Source organism: Pipistrellus kuhlii, unplaced genomic scaffold, assembly GCF_014108245.1.
Source record: "Pipistrellus kuhlii isolate mPipKuh1 unplaced genomic scaffold, mPipKuh1.p scaffold_m20_p_50, whole genome shotgun sequence".
NCBI classification, from domain to species: Eukaryota; Metazoa; Chordata; class Mammalia; order Chiroptera; family Vespertilionidae; genus Pipistrellus; species Pipistrellus kuhlii.
The window spans coordinates 708,950-727,553 of NW_023425552.1; the positions used below are offsets into that span (position 1 = coordinate 708,950).

Consider the following 18,604-nt stretch of genomic DNA (forward strand, 5'->3'; position numbering starts at 1 on the left):
GACATCAGAACTGTTCTGTCTGAAAGGCCAGACCAGGTGTTGGGGGCTTGGGCACAGGGAAGGCAGCCGGGAGCTGGCTTCTCTGGGCATCTGGGGTGCTGGGCACCCTCACGAGAAAAGGACCTTTGCTTTACCAGCCTCTCCCCAGACCCCTCTCAGATCTTTTCAGGGATCTGGGCATTCAACTGGGAATAAAGCTGGGGAGGGGAGGGCCACTGCTCCTTCCTGAGCCAGCCCTCGGCAAGGACTCTGGTGTGAACTCCTGATTCACCAGGAACTGGGGGCTGGTGTGAAGCGGGCTGACTTGGGTTCACAGGGAAGAGGAGCTGCTCACCCCCAGGGCTGCTGGAAAGGCCGGAGGGCAGAGGTCAGTGGCCGGGACCCTGGGACAGGCCCCTCCTGCCGGGAGGCACAGAGTGTGCCAGCCTGCAGACACAGCTGCGCTGCTTGGGGCTGGAACAGCCTCATGACCCTCAGGGAGGGCACGCCTGGCATTTCTGGACGGGCAATGGCTGTTTAGGCAAAGGTCCGGCATCTCTCACCTCTCCTTCAGTGCCTGTCCACTCGGCCTGGTCTCCCTGCCCAGACTCCTCCCCAGGGGCGCTCAGGAGGCCCTGTCCCCTCTGCTGCCTTCACACCCAGCCACCAGGTTTCTGGTTGGGCCGGCCCAGCCTAAGTGAGCAGAAACTGGAACCTGGGAGTACTTTTATGCTCCGGTACCAATGACTAACGACGGTTTGATGAAACGGGCCTTCCTTTTACTACCGAAGTCCTTCAACTCCCAAGACTGAAGCTCAATTTTGAAGCAATTCAGAGCCAACCATGGATCTGAGAGGGAAGGACTTCTGAGGGGAGGCCTGCCGGACCCCTGGGGCCCAGCACTGGGCGGCCTCAGCTCGCCTGGCCACGTGGGTGCGCTCCGAAGGCGCTCTGCACCTACCTGCTCGGAGCTCAGCCTCGAGGATGGGCCCCGTCTAACGGTGCGTCTGCTCGCCTAGTGTTAAAAGCATATTAAAGTGCACGCGTGACTCAACCACAGGCACAAGTGTCCGAAAAGCGAAAGCTGAGAAGATTTGGCGAGGAACAGGGACAGGAGAGATTAGACTGACTGACAGCAGGCAGATGCATTCATTCCTGCAGTTATTCATTCATTCATTCACTCACTCACACAATCAGTTACACAGCACCTGCTCAGTGCCAGGCACTTGTGGGTACTGAGAATTCATGGTGACTAAGGCACAGCCCCTGCTGCCCCCAGGGAGCGGAGGGTCCAGTGGGGTTACTGGAACATTCCCAGTCCACAGACAAGATCTTCGCTCTGCTGCTGCTCAGCTGCCGGCTGCGCCTGCGCCAGACCTCAGCCGCTCCCTCCAGATGGTGTGCGCGCAGAGGCCTGCACCCCGGGAGCTGGTCCAGAGCTTGACGAAAGGAGGTCACGTGTCTGTGAGACACCTGCAGGCCCCCTTCTTTCTTCTAATCCCTGAGAAGCACTGCTCCTTCGTTCAGGCTCATCCACCACCAGGGACATTTCCTTCAGTGATGTCTTCCTTTTCCTCTCGTCCGCGGGAAAAGGCGAACTGAAGCAGCAGAAAGGAGATTGTACGTGGGAAGGGAACAAACTACCAATCAGCTTGCTCAACTCGAGTCTGCTCTTGGCGCAAATTCTTCTTCATATTAGAATTAAGGCATCTGAGAGCTGTGGCTCTCGATTCTGCCCTGAATAGCCCTGCCGCCAGCGGGCAGGGGTCCGGCCGTCATGGCCGGGTCAGAGAAGGCGTCTGGGGCTGTGGTACCGTTGCTCGAGGCTGAGCCAACTCTCGGAGGCCTGGGGCCCCTACCTGCCGCCGCCCCAGCCGGTCCTTCCTCAGCGCTGACGTGGGTCAGTGGTCTGAGCACTGCATGGTGCTCCTGGGGCCTCCGCCTATGACGGAAGTACGTGCCCTTGACCGGAATCGAACCTGGGACCCTTTGGTTTGCAGGCCAATGCTCTATCCACTGAGCCACACAAGCTGACCAGCTGGGTGATGGGTCACGGTGATGACCAGCTCGCTGGAAGTTCCGAATGAGCCTGCACCGCAGGCCCGAGAGGCGGGGCCTCGCTCTGGGGTCCAGGAAGAGTCGCTGGGATGAGGTGGGACCTCATCAGAAAGCTGGGAGCCGTGCAATTGGTTCTTTCCATGCCAGAAGCCCGGGGTAACCAAAGCCGGGGGTGTCGCGGGCTCCATCCTGTTCCGTTTCACGTTAGCTGTTCAGGTATAAATCATTCCGCCCCGGTCCCTTCTGGTCACAGTCGGTCGGCTCGAAACGTCTCTTCGACGGAGGGGTCGAGCAGGCCCATGCTGGAGTCACTGAGCATGTTGAGTCCGTCCAGGCTCAGGGGCTCGATCTGAAGCTCTTCTTCCAGCGGGAATGCGGCGTCCATGTTCAGACTGACCTCGGGCATGCCCTCCAGCTCGCCGCCCAGGTCTCGAAACAGGCCAGAGCTTGCGTCTTCTGGAAGAAAGAGCAAGAGGGAACAACAGGGCAGATTAGGAGATGTGCGGGCAACAAACTGATGACATCCCCAAACCGCTACCCTTGTCATCTTCCCAGCCAGGAAGGACAGAGATTGCCGTGTCCCAGCCCCTTACAGGCCTACAGTTTGTTCTGGAATCTAGGCCCTTCCCAGTTAGTTCTGCAACGCCCCGCCTCCCCCTTTTTTTTTAAGGTGGCTATTAAAAAAAAAAATTAAAAAAAAAAAAATATATGTATGTATATATATGTATATATATATTTTATTGATTTTTTACAGAGAGGAAGGGAGAGGTAGAGAGAGTTAGAAACATTGATGAGAGTTAGAAACATCAATCAGCTGCCTCCTGCACACCCCCTACCGGGGATGTGTTCACAACCAAGATACATATCCTTGACCGGAATCGAACCCGGGACCCTTGAGTCCGCAGGCCGACATTCTATCCGTTGAGCCAAACCGGCCAGGGCAAAGGTGGCTACTCTTTATTTTTTTGTTTGTTGGTGTGTGTTTTTAATCCTCACTCGAGGATATTTTTCCATTGATTTTTAAGGAGAGTGAAAGGCAGAGAGAAAGACAGAGATATCAACGTGAGAGAAACACATCGATTGGTTGCCTCCTGCACGAGTCCCAACCAGGGTCCAGGCTGGGGAGAAGCCTGCAACTGAGGTCTGTGCCCTTGACCGGAATTGAATCCGGGACCCTTTGGTCCGCAGGCCGACGCTCTATCCACTGAGCCACACCGGCCAGGGCACACAACTCCCAGTTTTGCAGGCTTTGTCCATATGCACAGATGTCAATCACTGAAAACTAAGTATCTCAGAAAAGACTCACTGCCTCAGTCTCTGGGCTGGACACCTGCAACTCACATAGAAAAAGCCGGGATTTGCCCGTTTTGCTTTATCTAATGTTGTTGTCATTTACACGACCTTGCAATGGCATCTGTCCCAACACAGCAAAATCACAGCTGCGAGGCAGCTGCGGGTGATTTTGCTGTGTTGGGACAGGAGGGCGTTGGGGAAATTCCCGCAGTTGGAATACACGTTTGGTCTCACCTGACAGGAGGGCGTTGGGGAAATTCCCGCAGTTGGAATACACGTTTGGTCTCAAATGAAACGCGTCCTGTGGCTCCTGGGGGCCGTGCTGCACCAGGGGGACCTGGAAGATCAAAGTTCACAATGTGAGGAATGACCCCCTAAGCCGAGGGGTGAGTAACGCAATGGCTCCCGGGGCAACAAGACGGGGTCCCTTCCCTGTGGGGTCTGAGGGAATGGCCGTCGTGACAGTGGCCATTCAGGCGGGGGCTGGTGTGGGGCAGGCCCCTGAAGCCCACAGTGGGGACCTGTCCCCATCCACGCACAGCATGGCCACCTAAGCCAGTGTTTCCCAAAGTGTGGTACGCGTACCCCCAGGGGTACGGGAAGAGTTTGGTGGGGGTACGCATTACAGCGGAGTTTGGTGGGGATATGCACTGCACCGTGCTTAGCTGCGCCTCATTCTACGTTCTCATGAGTACGAGGGGTACTCAGCGTTAAGAAAATTATAGAAGGGGTACACATATGTCTGAAGTTTGGGAAACACTGCAAGCCATCCCAGGAGACACTACACTGTGGCTTCTGTGCCCTCTGGGCTCTGCCCCCTGCCCCTCCTTGGTCACACTGAGCTCGGGGCAGCTGCCATCTGCGGGAGCCCTGTCAAGGTTCCCCAGGGAGCTGATGTGGCCAACAGGTACCTTTCTTCTTTGGTTTCCAGAAAAAAAATGAGAAAACAGAAGCCCTTTCTTCTCAACCGAAGGGATGAGTCAGGGGAGGCCCTCGCTAAGAGAAAACAGCTAAGAAGACAGGCCAGAACCAAGGTGCCTTCCCAGAAATTAAGTTTTCAAACTATTTTTATTTTTTATTTTTTAATTTTAATATATTTTATTGATTTTTTACAGAGAGGAAGAGAGAGGGATAGAGAGTTAGAAACATCAATGAGAGAGAAACATCGATCAGCTGCCTCCTGCACAGCCCCTACCGGGGATGTGCCCGCAACCAAGGCACATGCCCTTGACCGGAATCGAACCCGGGACCTTTCAGTCCGCAGGCCGATGCTCTATCCACTGAGCCAAACCGGTTTCGGCTCAAACTAGTTTTAAAATCTCTCAAAAGTGGGCATTTCCATCATTTCTCGGAGAGACACTGACCATGAGATTAACACGGCTTCTCCAGGCAGCCTATGGGTTCTTGCCACGAGGCTTTCCCACACCTCTGCAGGAAACCTGTCTGTCTTTATGTCACTGTTGGTAAGTGCTGGAAAGTGCTCCTTCTGTCCTCACTCCAGCCCACACTTACTAAACAGTCTAAAACCTAGGGATATATCTGAAACCGGTGTTGCTCAGTGGATAGAGCGTCAGGCTGCAGACTGAAAGGTCCCGGGTTTGATCCCGGTCAAGGGCATGTACCTTGGTTGCGGGCACATCCCCAGTAGGGAGTGTGCAGGAGGCAGCTGATTGACGTCTCTCTCTCATCGATGTTTCTAACTCTCTATCCCTCGCCCTTCCTCTCTGTAAAAAATCAATAAAACATATATTTAAAAAAAAATCAACCCTAGGGATATTAAAAATGGTCAGTGTGCCCAGCGGCATGGCTCAGCGTCGACCTATGAACCAGGAGATCACGGTTTGATTACCCATCAGGGCACATGCCCGGGTTGTGGGCTCGATCCCCAGTAGGGGGGAGTATAAGAGGCAGCGGATCCATGATTCCCTCTCATCACTGATGCTTCTTCCTCTCACAAAAGGCATTGTTACGAACAGATTGCAAAGCAAAAGCAAATGGCCGACTAGAACTTTCCAGAGAAGGACTGTCCCCACCAAACTCCCCGGGGAGGCCACCCAGACACTGTGCCGGGCTCAGCAATGCGGCCTCAGGCTAAGCCCCTCTCTGTGTCTCTGTCTCCACACGTGACGGGTCAGTGGCTGCTGTGGGCCCGGCCAGGATGAACGATGCTCCAGTTCCGACTAGAGAGCCACCACGAGTCTCCATCGCTGTTCACACAGGGCCTTTTCGGGGCTCGGGGAGATCCAAGCACATCTGAATCAGAGACGGCGCATGCCTCGTCCGCCTGGTGTGGGTCCCACACACGGAGCAGTTCTGGCTCTGAGAAGAGGCAGGCCCCCAGGCGATCACTCACCTGCTGGGTGAAAGCTGGGCTGGGCCGCATGGACTGCTGGTCAAAGCTCACATCCGGGAAGAAGCTGGTCAGAGACGAGCCCTTCGGGGAACGAGGAGGGGCGCTTAGTTGGAAGCCAGGGCGGAATATCGATATAAGCCTTTCCTCCGGCCCACCCAGCGCTCCCAGGACTCACCTGGGCCGTGAGGAGCTGGAAGTCCGGCTGTGGCAGGGACGGGGCCGCCTGAGGCTGCTGAGCAGGGGGCTCCTGGGCGTGGGGCTGCTGCAGGAGAGGCTGGGGGAGCTCCTGGGGCCTGGGGTACGGGGGAGGCGGGGACACTTGAGCTTGAGCCTCTGTGGGCAGGAAGGAGAGCGGGCTCCCGTCAGAGGACACCATCTGAAAAACAAAGGCACTGAGCAGCGGAGCTTCCGAGCGCTGTCTGGTCCTTTAAGAGGAGGGGATGGCCCGGTGAGGGGAGACCTGAGGCCTTCTCCAGGGCCTTCTGAGCTGGAGGAGAAGCTAGTTCTGCTCCTTCAAAGAGTACCTCGCATCTCATCTCCCGCAAAGCATTTCCCATTCAATGACCATGTACTCTATTTTGTAAAGCTACTAAAATTTTGTAAAGCTACTAAAATTTTTAAATTTAAAAAAATATATATATATTTTTATTTCAGAGAAGAAAGCAGAGGGAGATAGAGATATCAACAATGAGAAAGAATCACTGATCGGCTGACTCTTGCACGCCCCCCAATGGGGATAGAGCCCACAACCGGGGCATCTGCCCTGACCAGGAATCGAACCCTGACCTCCTGGTTCATAGGTTGATACTCAACCATTGAGCAACACCAACTGGAGGATTTGTTTTTAGCTGTATTAAGAAAAGACCTACTCAATTCCAAGCATTTGGGATTGGATTAGTAATATATACGTAGAACCAAACTAGCAAAGTAAGATATTTATTAAAACCGAGGAGGGAAAAAAATGGTACTTTGTTATGTCATGGTGTGCTGTATGGTAAACTCAAACTATGTTATTATAACTATGAAACTTTACACACTGCCCTTACTGGTGTGGCTCAGTGGATAGAGCGTCGGCCTGTGGACTGAAGGGTCCCAGGTTTGATTCCAGTCAAGGGCATGTACCTTGGTTGCAGGCACATCCCCAGTAAGGGGTGTGCAGGAGGCAGCTGATCGATGTTTCTAACTCTCTATCCCTCTCTCTTCCTCTCTGTAAAAAAATCAATAAAATATATTTTTAAAAAAAAAGCAGAAAAAAAGCAACGTTACGCCCTAAGTACTGCTCTAATCAAAACCATAATAAACTACGATCTGGAGGAGGAGGAGGAGGAGGAGGAGGAGGAGGAGGAGGAGGAGGAATGTGCGTGTCCGTATGTGGGAGGACTGGGAGCGCTGAAGGAGAACAAAGCACTAATCTTCCGTGATTGAATGTCACTAGATAACACCTAACACTAACACTGTACGGCAAAATTAGCTTGAAATAATGTGGCTACACCAAAGAGATGAGCTAAAGTGATTGAAAGTGATCATCTCCAGGGATCGACAACTATTTGGGGGGAAGGGGGAAGGGAGAACTCTACCTTCAGAACAAGTCCCTTAGAACCATTTCACTTTTAATTGTAAGCACGAACAACATTGATTAAAAAAAACCAACACCTAAATATAAAGCGAATTTAAAAATGGAAACATCTGAAAAAGAATGATGCTCTCTATCCATATAGTCTCCTTAAAATGTGTGTAGGAAGCCTGAGTAAGATTTTTTAAAAATATATATTTTATTGATTTTTTACAGAGAGAAAGGGAGAGGGATAGAGAACTAGAAACATCGATGGGAGAGAAACATTGATCAGCTGCCTCCTGCACACCCCCGACTGGGGATGTGCCCGCAACCAAGGTACACATGCCTTTGACCGGAATCGAACCTGGGACCTTTCAGTCCTCAGGCCGACGCTCTATCCACTGAGCCAAACCAGTTTCGGCCTGAGTAAGATTTTTTTATAGCCTGTTGAATAGCTTTGCAAAATAAAATTAATAACCTAAAAATAACCATTAAAAAACAATTAGGAAATGCCCTCTCCCCAAAGGGATTACTCATTTAATCAAGATCCTGTGCGTAGCTGGAAATTGGTGAAGAATGACTAATCACTGGGTTGCCAATCCTTCTACTGTGTTCGGTCCACTCCCCCTCGCTAAATCATTACTCATTTTTGGAGAAGTGGTTAGCGAATGATGTTATAATGTATTTAGGGAGTGGCCAACAGGTCAAAAATATATTCAGTGATGATTCTGGTAAGGAGAACCACCTCAGAGCTTAGAATAAACAGTCAGCAAGTGAGAACATGAGGTTCTGGAACAGGTTCATGGCGACATGGTCCTTATTACACCTACTATTTCCTGAGCAACGAAAGTCCTGTTTCTTGTCGAAACCAGTTTGGCTCAATGGATGGAGCCTCAGTCTGCGGACTGAAAGGTCCCAGGTTCGATTCCGGTCAAGGGCAAGTATCTGGGTTGCAGGCACATCCCCAGTGGGGGGTGTGCAGGAAGCAACTGATCAGTGTTCTCTCTCATCGATGTTTCTAGCTCCCTATCCCTCTCCCTTCCTCTTTGTAAAAAAAAATCAATAAAATATATTTTTTTAAAAATTGGCTTTCAAAAGAAATTTCAATCATTATACTATTGGTATTTGGCTCTGTTGACTAATGAGTTTGCCGACCACTGCTTTAGGGAGATATTCAAGGCCTTCTCTGGCTTTTCTTTGTGGTTAAAGTATGTACAGAGCTGCCTAGCCTGCATGGCTCAGTGGCTGAGCATTGACCTCTGAACCAGGAGGTCACGGTTTGATTCCCGTTCAGAGCACATGTCTGCTTGTGGGCTTGATCCCTAGTGTGGGATGTGCAGGAGGCAGCTGATCCGTGATTCTCTCTCATCACTGATGTCTCTATCTCTCCCTCCCTCTCTCTTTCTCTCTGAAATCAATACAGATATTTTAAAAAATAAATAAAGTACTGAGAGAGCCAACTATTGATATAATTGACTTGCCATGCCTATTTCCCTTCGCATGCCTGGGTTGGGTCCTCTATACCTTACCACTCTCCCCCAACCCTGACTTTGAGAGTTACAACACCTGTAAACTGCTCCATGTTTGCTTAGCAATGATCAGCAAAGGTCTGCTCTTGGGAAATCATCAATGCATTCTGAATTATTCCCATTTCCGCTCCGATTCCACATATAAGTGACCTCCTGGGCAGCCCTGGGTGTAACAGACTCAATCCAAAATCACAGAGGGAAGGACAGAGATTCCTGTGTCTTCGGTCTGTTTGCTGAAGCGGTCCTTACCTGCGAGGCGGGGTAGGGGTTCATGGGGCTGGTGGAGGAGAGCTGTCTGCTGAAACCCTGATGAGCCTCGGGGCCAGGAGAGAGCGTGAGCGGGCTGACGGGCGGCTGCCTGCGCCGGGAGGGGCCGCTCAGGGTGGTGGTGGGGAGGGACGGGTTGCTGAGGGAAAAGAGGCGCAGGGACGGGTGCAGGGCAGAGGCGCTGGGCGGTGTCTGCGGGTGGCAGTTCAGGGAGGAGGAGAGCGCCGTCTTGTTGAGGGTGGCCTGGATGGAGGGGTTGCTCCGGGAGCTCTGGAGACCTAGGAGAGAGCACATCCCAAGTTACTGGTCAGAACTCCAGACCAAATCGCTCATTTTCTTTTTTTAAATATATTTTATTGATTTTTTTACAAAGAGAAAGGGAGGAGGAATAGAGAGTTAGAAACATCGATGAGAGAGAAACATTGATCAGCTGCCTCCTGAACACCCACTACTGGGTATATGCCTGCAACCAAGGTACACGCCCTTGATCGGAATCAAACCTGGGACCCTTGAGTCCGCAGGCCGACGCTCTATCCACTGAGCCACACCAGTTAGGGCCAAATCGCTCATTTCCTAAAGATTAAGGAGAACATCACTTCCTGCGATGTGATGAGGATTCTGTGTGTGGAGGAGCTTCTGGGAGACTCCAACTGGGCACGTGTCAGATGTGCCAGTGGCACGGAAGGTGCTACAAGGAACGGTTTTCTTGAGAGGAAGGTGATCATGTGACAGACGGGGGTGAGGATGGGGGGCAGGACCAGGTGAGAGTGGGCAATGGGGGCCAATGTGCAGCATGCTCAGCTCCAGCCCAGAGAGAGGAGCCAGGGCTGGACCACAGACTCTGTTCATTTTCTTAATCCTCACCCAAGGACATTTCCCACTGATTCTTAGAGAAGGTGGAAAAGAGAGGGAAAGACAGAGACATCAGTGTGAGAGAAACACATCATTTGGTTGCCTCCTGCATGTGCCCGACTAGGGCCTGGGCCTAGAAGGAGCCTGCAGCCGAGGTACCTGCCCTTGACCAGAATCTAACCTGGGACCCTTCAGTCCACAGGCTGACGCTCTATCCACTGAGCAACATGGGCCAGGGCCACAAAACCCAGTTCAGAGCCCCGTGGGCCTCCGTCCCAGGCACACTTCGAACCCTCTGCTGCTTCCGGGAGTATGCTTAAACATCCCGAGCACCCAGGGACTCCCTAGAAGCGACACCCTCTGTGGCTCCTGCCCTTCGGCTCCTTTCTCTTTGTTTTTCTGTCTCCAAAAAAATTGTTCATCACAGCCTGTTCCGATTCAGGGAAAAGGAAGCTTTTGCTGGTGCTTAGTTTTATTTTGGAGGGAGGGGAGTAAGTTTTAGCATGAGCCAGAGAGTTTGGGGAAGGCATTTCCATGACATTGGGAGCTGGGCACAGGTTGGAGGAAGCCAGGGGCACTGTCCTGTGCCCTGTTGGGTCCTGGGCACCTGGCACAGAGTTGTTTCACTCCATGGATGAATGCTGATTGCCCCTAACTACTCTGCCTGCAGCATGCTCACCCCCAACTGCCCCCTCCCCCACCCCCACGAGCCTGATCATCCCCAACTGCCCCCCCTGCTGGTCTGCTCACCCCCAACTGTTCCCCACCGCTGGCCTGATCACCCCCAATGCTCCCCTCCCCCACTGGCCTGATCACACACAACTACAACTGCCGTCCCACCCAGGCCTGATCCAGCCGAAACCGGTGTGTCCTCCCCTCTTGGCCTCTAACCGCCTCGACCTCGGCCCTGCCATCATGTCTTTGTCCAGAAGAACGCCTGGAAGGTCTCCCAGTCTAATTAGCATATTACCCTTTTATTAGTATAGATAGAAACACCCAAGTCACAAAACGGGTAGCATTTTTATACAGCCACATGCCACATCTTTTAGCACTTCTGAAAATCTGAGCCAATTATTTTGAACTGTGGTAATTTCTATTAAATATACGCATCTATTTAAGTCTAAGTATTGCCATCACATTCACGGTAAATTTTCTGAAATTCAAAACGTTCTCTTTTGAAATCCAATGGGCAACTGGAGGGATCTAGAGACGGCCGTAACGATTACATATCATCACGTGATAGTTAATAAGAGCCACTAACACTGTTCGTCCAGCACAGGCTAGAGTGGACACTCATTTCTTGACTCTCAAATCTTATTCTCCAAGTCCCCGGATGCAGGGGCTGATGAAGACGATAGAGAGGGAGGCTTAGCAGAGCCGCTCCCGATGCATCGTGCCTAGCAGACACTGGGCCACAGAGCAACATGGCAGCGGGCTCAGGAGCTACCAGAGCAGAGATGTGCCCACTCCACGCCCCACTCACAGGCTGCCCGGCTGGCACCGGCCGAGAGGAAGCCCCCAGTGGTCACGGGCAGGGTCCCCCGGGGCAGGGACACTTACCAGAGGAGCTTCTGATGCCCAGGTGAGTCATAGCAGCAGGGAGATTGCCCACGCTGTTCCCCATGCTCATGCCGCCGAAGAGGGGGTTGCCGGCATCCAGGGAGGCGGGCAGCGGCGCCGAGTAGTGGAGGTTGGTTAGGTCCGGCAGGGACCCCCCGGTGTTCAGGGTCCCCAGGAAGGGGGACAGGCCCATGTTGGGACTGTTGTGTGGAAAAGCGCTGAAAAAGGAAAGATAACTGTTACTTTCTAAAATCATCAGGCTTTCGGCAACGGGACACGTCTGATACTTTCTCTCGTCAAATAAAAGCAAAGATCCAGCCGAGACCGGTGTGGCTCAGTGGTTACAGCATCTGTCTGCGGATTGAAAGGTCCCAGGTTCGATTCCGGTCAAGGGCATGTACCTTGGTTGCGGGCACATCCCCAGTAGGGGGTGTGCAGGAGGCAGCTGGTCGATGATTCTCTCTCATCGATGTTTCTAGCTATCTATTCCTCTCTCTTCCTCTCTGTGAAAAATCAATAAAATATATTTAAAAAAATAAACTATCTTTCCTACACACACACACACACACACACACACACACACACTCTCTCTCTCTCTCTCTGTATCAACCAGATTCCTTCCAGGATATAGTTTTTCAATCACAGTGTGGAGAATGGCTTAAGGGAACAGAAAGACAGCAGGGAGACCCAATGGGAAGCTCTGGCTGCTTCAGGAAGAGGCGGGGGGAGATGAATTCGATGGAGGACACTCCATTCAACACAACATGATCAGCAGAGCACGTCCCCGGTACCAGATATCGATAGCGGGGCCTCCAGAGACTTGGACAAAGCAGGGAGACAGAGCCCAAAGGGAAAGAAGTTGCTTAAAATAAATGAGTAAACAGATAAGTAAACAAACAGAAAACAACTTGCAATACCATACCGTTCATTAGCGCAGTGATAGAGCGTAGGGTGGAGGGAGGTCTGGAGAGGGGCTCCCTTGGGGCAACCAAGTTCAGTGTGAAGGCCAAAGAGTGAATTTATGCAGGAAAAGCGTCCCAGGCAAGTTCACAGTATGAGCAAAGCAGAAAGGCGTGAAGCCCTACTGTGTGCCCAGGAACCCGGACACCGCAAGAAGGTCAAGTTGAAGAGGGGCGGGTGCTGATGGGAGACGGCCCTGCAGAAGCAGGCAGAGAGCATGTGAGGCTGACAGCTACACACTGATGGCAAGAAGCTGGTGGAAGGCGGGAAGCAGGGAGAGGCACAGTCACCCTGAGGACGGTGTGGCTAACAGACTGGGGGGAGTGGAGGCCGGGGTGCAAGAGGCAGAGCCTGGAGACAGAGAGGCAAGTTATGACATTCTGAACAGTCAAAAGGGAGGCCAGGTGCCCACCGTGTACAGCCGGCGGGTTCCTCGCCACGTCTGCATGCTTCTGCATCAAGTCGTGTGTTTACCAAGAGTCAGTTGTGTTATTCGCAAACATATGACAGTCTTGTTATTGCAGTTATGTAATATAACTACTTTTTTAAAAATAACATATTTTATTGATTTTTTATAGAGAGGAAGGGAGAAGAATAGAGAACTAGAAACATCGATAAGGGAGAATCATCCATCAGCTGCCTCCTGCACATTCCCTACTGGGGATGTGCTTACAACCAAGGTAAATGCCCTTGACTGGAACCGAACCTGGGACCCTTCAGTCCGCAGGCCGACGCTCTATACACTGAGCCACACCAGTTTCAGCTATAACTACTTTAAATAACTGAAATACTGAGTACTAAAAAGATGTTGTTTTTATGAAAATTCCGTTGACTTGCAATGGACATGTAAAGAGGGATGTTTCGCAGAGGGGACACCCTGGGACAATCCCCGAGCCACGAACAGAAATAGCATCACTCACCCGCCACCGCCGACATCACAGGATCGAGGGCGCCCGGACAGCGACTGGACCTGGGGAGAAACAGAGCCGGGCTTACTCACTGAAGAGCCAAATCGAAGCTTCTAGACGTGTCTTGTAAGCATCTGTGAGTCCGTGCAAGTGAGAGGCAGTTAGCAGCACCTCACTCAGCGGCCCTTTAAGTGCTGACTAGACTTCTCCAGGCACAAGGGAGGCAGAACATTAAAATTTTCTTACTTTGATGTTTTATTAATTTATCTTCTAGATGAAAAGTATTTCCTTCAGAAAGGCCAATGTTTTATGTAAGAGCTTATTACTATTTTTTGATCTGTTAATCCTCACCGGAGGATATTTTTCCATTGATTTTTTAAAGAGAGTAGAAGAGAGAAAGACAGAGAAACATTGATGTGAGAGAAACACATGGGCTGGTTGCCTCCTGCATGAGCCTGTCCAGGGCTTGGGCGGGCGAGGAGCCTGCAGCCAAGGTACGTGCCCTTGACTGGAATGAAACCGGGACCCTTTGGTCCACAGGCTGACGTTCTATCCACTGAGCCACACCGGCTAGGGCAAGGAGATGAACTTTAAATCATTTTTCTCCCTCCCCGCAATGATGAAACATCAAACGCACCTTGCTTTTACAAAAGACCTGTCAGACCCACACCACTGCTGAAGAGGACCAACGTGGACGTGGCAGGAGAAATGGCACCGGGCGAAGGAAGGCGAGGCAGGCAGAGGCCCGACGAGCAATGGCCTCGCTAAGGGCTGGGAGGTGAACTGTTTTCTTTCCCGGGCAGCTCAGCTTCCCTGAGGGCCTAGCCCAGTTCCGTGGGACCTCTCCCTCCTCCAGGGGGAGCATAGGGAAAGGGGGGGCAGCTAGCACAAGTGGACACAAATACTCATGGAAATCATAAAACAGATGACTTGTCTGCCGACTCCCTGAGGACTCAGGTCAAGTGCCCTTGACTTAAAAAAGGGACATCTGGCGAAGCAGCAGTGGTGGACAGAAGCTGGCCCTTGGTAGAGGGTGTTGGCCACAAAACAGAAAAGTCTGCCTGTGACTTGTAACCAGCTTTCAGTGTGTTTAGTGATATAAATGAGATATGGGGGACTGCTGAAACCGGTTTGGCTCAGTGGATAGAGCATCTGCCTGTGGACTGAAGGGTCTCGGGTTCGATTCCGGTCAAGGGCATGTGCCTTGGTTGCGGGCACATCCCCAGTGGGGGGTGTGCAGGAGGCAGTTGATTGATGTTTCTCTCTCATCAATGTTTCTAACTCTCTATCCCTCTCCCTTCCTCTCTGTGAAAAATCAATAAAATATATTTTTAAAAAAGATATGGGGGATTAATAGTTTGGTGTGTTTTTAATGAGTCAATTCACATGCAAATTAGGAAGCCAAGAGATCACTGTACTAACTTACCAACAAAATATTATCATTCTTACTTGAACCATCATTCCCTAGTGGGTTCTTCCTATCTCGGTCCCCAGAGAAATTACCTTCCTTTTTCCCATTTCCTCATTTTTCCTCCGCAGGATGTACAGGGAATGCTGAAGAGCAAACACCCCGTGACAACAAGCACAGTGCGAGCTGCTCACCCACCTCCTTGGTCTCCCACAGCTGCTTCGGCAGTGGCTTGGGAACGTTCAACAAATTCTCTTCTTTCAACGAACCCGGGAAAGACATCGCTAAAGTGGGAAAAGCACATTCACTGCGTTAGATGGCAGCCATCCCGACACCAGCCAAAGAAATCATCTTTGAGAGAAACACTGGTGACTGCTCGAACTGCACATGCACTCCACTTGGGACTGTCATGTCATGACTGTCTGTGTTAGACCCACACAGGAGGCCCAGGGGTAACAAACCCCATAAAGAAGTCACTTAAAACAGGGACCAGCCCATTCGGTGTGGCTCAGTGGTTGAGCATTGACCTATGAACCAGCAGGTCATGGTTTGATTCCTGGTCAGGGCATATGCCTGGGCTGTGGACTGGATCCCCAGTAGAAGGCATGCAGGAGGCAGCTAATTAATGATTCTCTCTCATCACTGATATTTCTCTCTCTCTCTCTCTCCCTCTCCTTTCCTCTCTGAAAGAAATACATTTAAAATATATATATATCTTATTGATTTTTTTAGAGAGGAAGATAGAGGGTTAGAGAGTTAGAAACATCAATGAGAGAGAAACATATCAGCAACCTCTAGGTACAGGGGAAGATGCTCAACCAACTGAGCCACACTGGCCAGGGCGACCGAGTCATTAATATTTTCATGTGATGACAACCTTTGCTTTCCTGCATGCCCCTGTGACTGGGATGATGGGGAACCAGATGACGCAATCACACCACACGCTTCCGTTCTTGTGGCCTTGGCCATGGGCAGCCCTAAGGTCATAGAGCGTCTCAGACAACCAGACTAATCTGCAGTTGTCAGCATTGTGGGAAGTTCTGAAGCACGGGCATCAATTAGCTCACATGTTGAAAGGAGGTCACATGAACTGCCGTCGGCATCCCGCCCAGCCCAGTGGCCAGGCCAATCCGTACCTTCCCCGAGTCCATTGTTCTCACCGTCGCAGAAACCTGGCGGGAAAGAAAACAGATACGTTTATTATTATTTTTTTAAATATATATTTTATTGATTTTTTACAGAGAGGAAGGGAGATAGAGCTAGAAACACCGATGAGAGAGAAACACTGATCAGCTGCCTCCTGCACACCCCCCACTGGGGATGTGCCCACAACCAATGCACCTGCCCTTGACCAGAATCGAACCTGGGACCTTTCAGTCCGCAGGCCGACGATCTATCCACTGAGCCAAACCGGTTTTGGCAAAACAGATACATTTATATGGCACTTTCCTTTTCCTTTTAGTCATGTATTTGTCGCTCTTTCTGATTTGAAATTGAATTTATAAAATTCTATCCATTTTGATACACTGATGGAGGTCCAGCTAAGATACATGGGCCTTTCTGCTAAAATTAAGACAGATATGGTTCATTTAAGCCTAAAGTTGCTTCCTATCTACTTTTCTTCTCTTTTAGCTGTCCTGAGAGAACAATTTTCAAAATCTGAGAACCAGGCTCTAACCAGTTTAGCTCAGTGGATAGAGCGTCGGCCTGTGGACTCAAGGGTCCCAGGTTCAATTCTGCTCAAGGGCATGTACCTTGGTTGCTGGCACATACATACCCAGTATGGAGTGTGCAGGAGGCAGCTGATAGATGTTTCTAACTCTCTCTCCCTCTCCCTTCCTCTTTGTAAAAAAAATAAAATATATATTTTTAATAAAATAAAATAAAATAAATAAAATATATATTTTTAAAAATCTGAGAACCTCTATTCAGCTTACAAAATAAAGTAAGGATCTAAACTTCTTCCAAATGCATCGCCTGCTAGGAAGGGCAGGTAACTGCTTCCCACTGGCCACACGGACCTAATGGAGCAACGGGAAGCTCCATACTGTATGTTGTTATACACATACTTCTTGCAAAGAGTCAAGTTACCTAAGAAAATAATTTATCTCACGTCTCAGTCAACTTAAAAAGTGTATGTGATAGCTATTCACAGAAATTTTAAAATCTGACTTTGAATACATTCTAAGCAAATAAAGTATTTTTTTAAAACATTTGGGTTCTTTTAAAAGAGATATGTTTTCTTTTCTTTTTTTCTTTTTTTAAAGAAAGAGAGAAAGGGAGAGGGAGAGAGAGAGAAAGATCAATGAGAGAATATCGACTGACTGCCTCCTGCACGCCTACCATTGGCGATCGAGCCCACAACCCAGGCATGTGCCCTGACTGGGAACTAAATCAGCAACCTCTTGGTACATACGTCAGTGCTCAACCAGTGAGCCACACCGGCCGGGCTGAAGAAAGTGTTTTTAATCCATAAAATACACTGCTCATGACAAGTACAGTATATCCAATTGCTCTAGGCTAAAACCAAAGACTTGTGCCAAAAAGGGAAGGTTATACCAATGGCTAATCACTTCCATCTAACTGTCATGACAATAATCATCATGATAATGACTACACGTGTATCAGAAGAATGGCGTTGTTTACTTGGGACACTAACCACTCATTACTGTATCCAAGTTTACTGCACATGGAGTGATTGGATGTTCCTATTTCATTACTCATAACAACAATGAGTGGGAACACTAATCGAAGCGACATCATTATGCTCAGGAAGGTCCCAGGGGCAGAGCAGTTAATGTTGCTTCTGCTACGAAGCCCGACTCTGGACTCCAATTACATTTTCCCATCACTTGCTTAATCTTTATTTGGTTGCTCCTATAATAAGAAATACCTTTTTGCAAAGCGAGTCGGTATTTTTAACGTCCGAGAGGAAGAGAAAATGAAAAACTTTTAATGAATTACAGGGGGAAAATGCATGAAACGATTTAAAATAGCTCCCACCGGCAAATAGAATTCTCCAGAAATAATTCCCCTCCTTGGAGACTTGGCTAATATTTTAAACACACTGGCTTTCCCATGTAAACACGTCCATATTTGGATGTGTTTCTGACTTCTGCGATACTTGCAGGGGCGGCCACGCGGTTCGAGCTGGAGGGCAGCCCGCCCTCCGGGCCGTCAGCTACGCGGCCCCACAATGTTTAACTGCTGAGGAGTGCCCCCTGATTCTCAAGTCACCTCAGAAAGCCTGCTCTGGGATGTCTCTCTCTCTGCTCTTCCTGTCTGCTGGGATCAACACTCATTTGGGTAGAAACCAGTTTGGCTCAATGGATAGAGCGTCAGCCTGCGGACTGAAGGGTCCCGGGTTCAATTCCGGTCAAGGGCATGTGCCTTGGTTGCGGGCATATCCCCAGTAGGGGGTGTGCAAGAGGCAGCTGATCGATGTTTCTCTCATTGATATTTCTAACTTTCTATCCCTCTCCCTTCCTCTCTGTAAAAAATCAATAAAAATATATTTTTAAAAAAACCCCACTCATTTGGCTTCTCGTCGTCCTCCCACCGCCCGACACTTCCCACCTCGTCCCTCTGAAGCCACATCACTCTGGGCATAAACACTTCCCTCCATCGGCACTTTCTTTCGTTATTTTCTTTTCTCCTTGCGCGCAGCCTCAAAAGGCCCTGCTTAATTTACCTATGATTTCCTGTGCTCTCTAGGCTGTCAGCCCTTTCTGGAGTCAACTCTGCCGGAAGGAATGGCAGAGGCAGAGATCAGCTCTGCATTTGGGGTCCCGGGTACAAACCCCTGGGTCTGGCTCCCTCCCATCCAGGGAGACTAAGATCCTGCCGCAGGCACAGGGCCCCCACCGATCGCCGGCTCTGCTT

General features: G+C 50.4%; 1 protein-coding gene across 3 annotated transcripts in view; it reads right to left on the reverse strand.

The window, feature by feature from the left end:
• Positions 1–1,986: 1,986 nt before the first annotated feature.
• CRTC3 (CREB regulated transcription coactivator 3) overlaps positions 1,987–18,604 on the reverse strand; it is an 83,718-nt gene continuing 67,100 nt past the window's right edge. For 2 of the 3 annotated variants that reach the window (XM_045573427.1, XM_045573426.1), the window contains 9 exons: positions 15,790–15,894; positions 14,921–15,006; positions 13,327–13,376; positions 11,447–11,664; positions 9,017–9,312; positions 5,859–6,059; positions 5,684–5,764; positions 3,565–3,667; positions 1,987–2,493 (listed from right to left, as the gene is read on the reverse strand). In XM_045573427.1, the coding sequence (XP_045429383.1) occupies positions 2,285–2,493; positions 3,565–3,667; positions 5,684–5,764; positions 5,859–6,059; positions 9,017–9,312; positions 11,447–11,664; positions 13,327–13,376; positions 14,921–15,006; positions 15,790–15,894 (1,349 nt within the window). In that variant the 3' untranslated portion in view covers positions 1,987–2,284. The remainder of the gene's footprint in view (positions 2,494–3,564; positions 3,668–5,683; positions 5,765–5,858; positions 6,060–9,016; positions 9,313–11,446; positions 11,665–13,326; positions 13,377–14,920; positions 15,007–15,789; positions 15,895–18,604) is intronic. The other variant, XM_036415641.2, reaches the window with a different exon arrangement.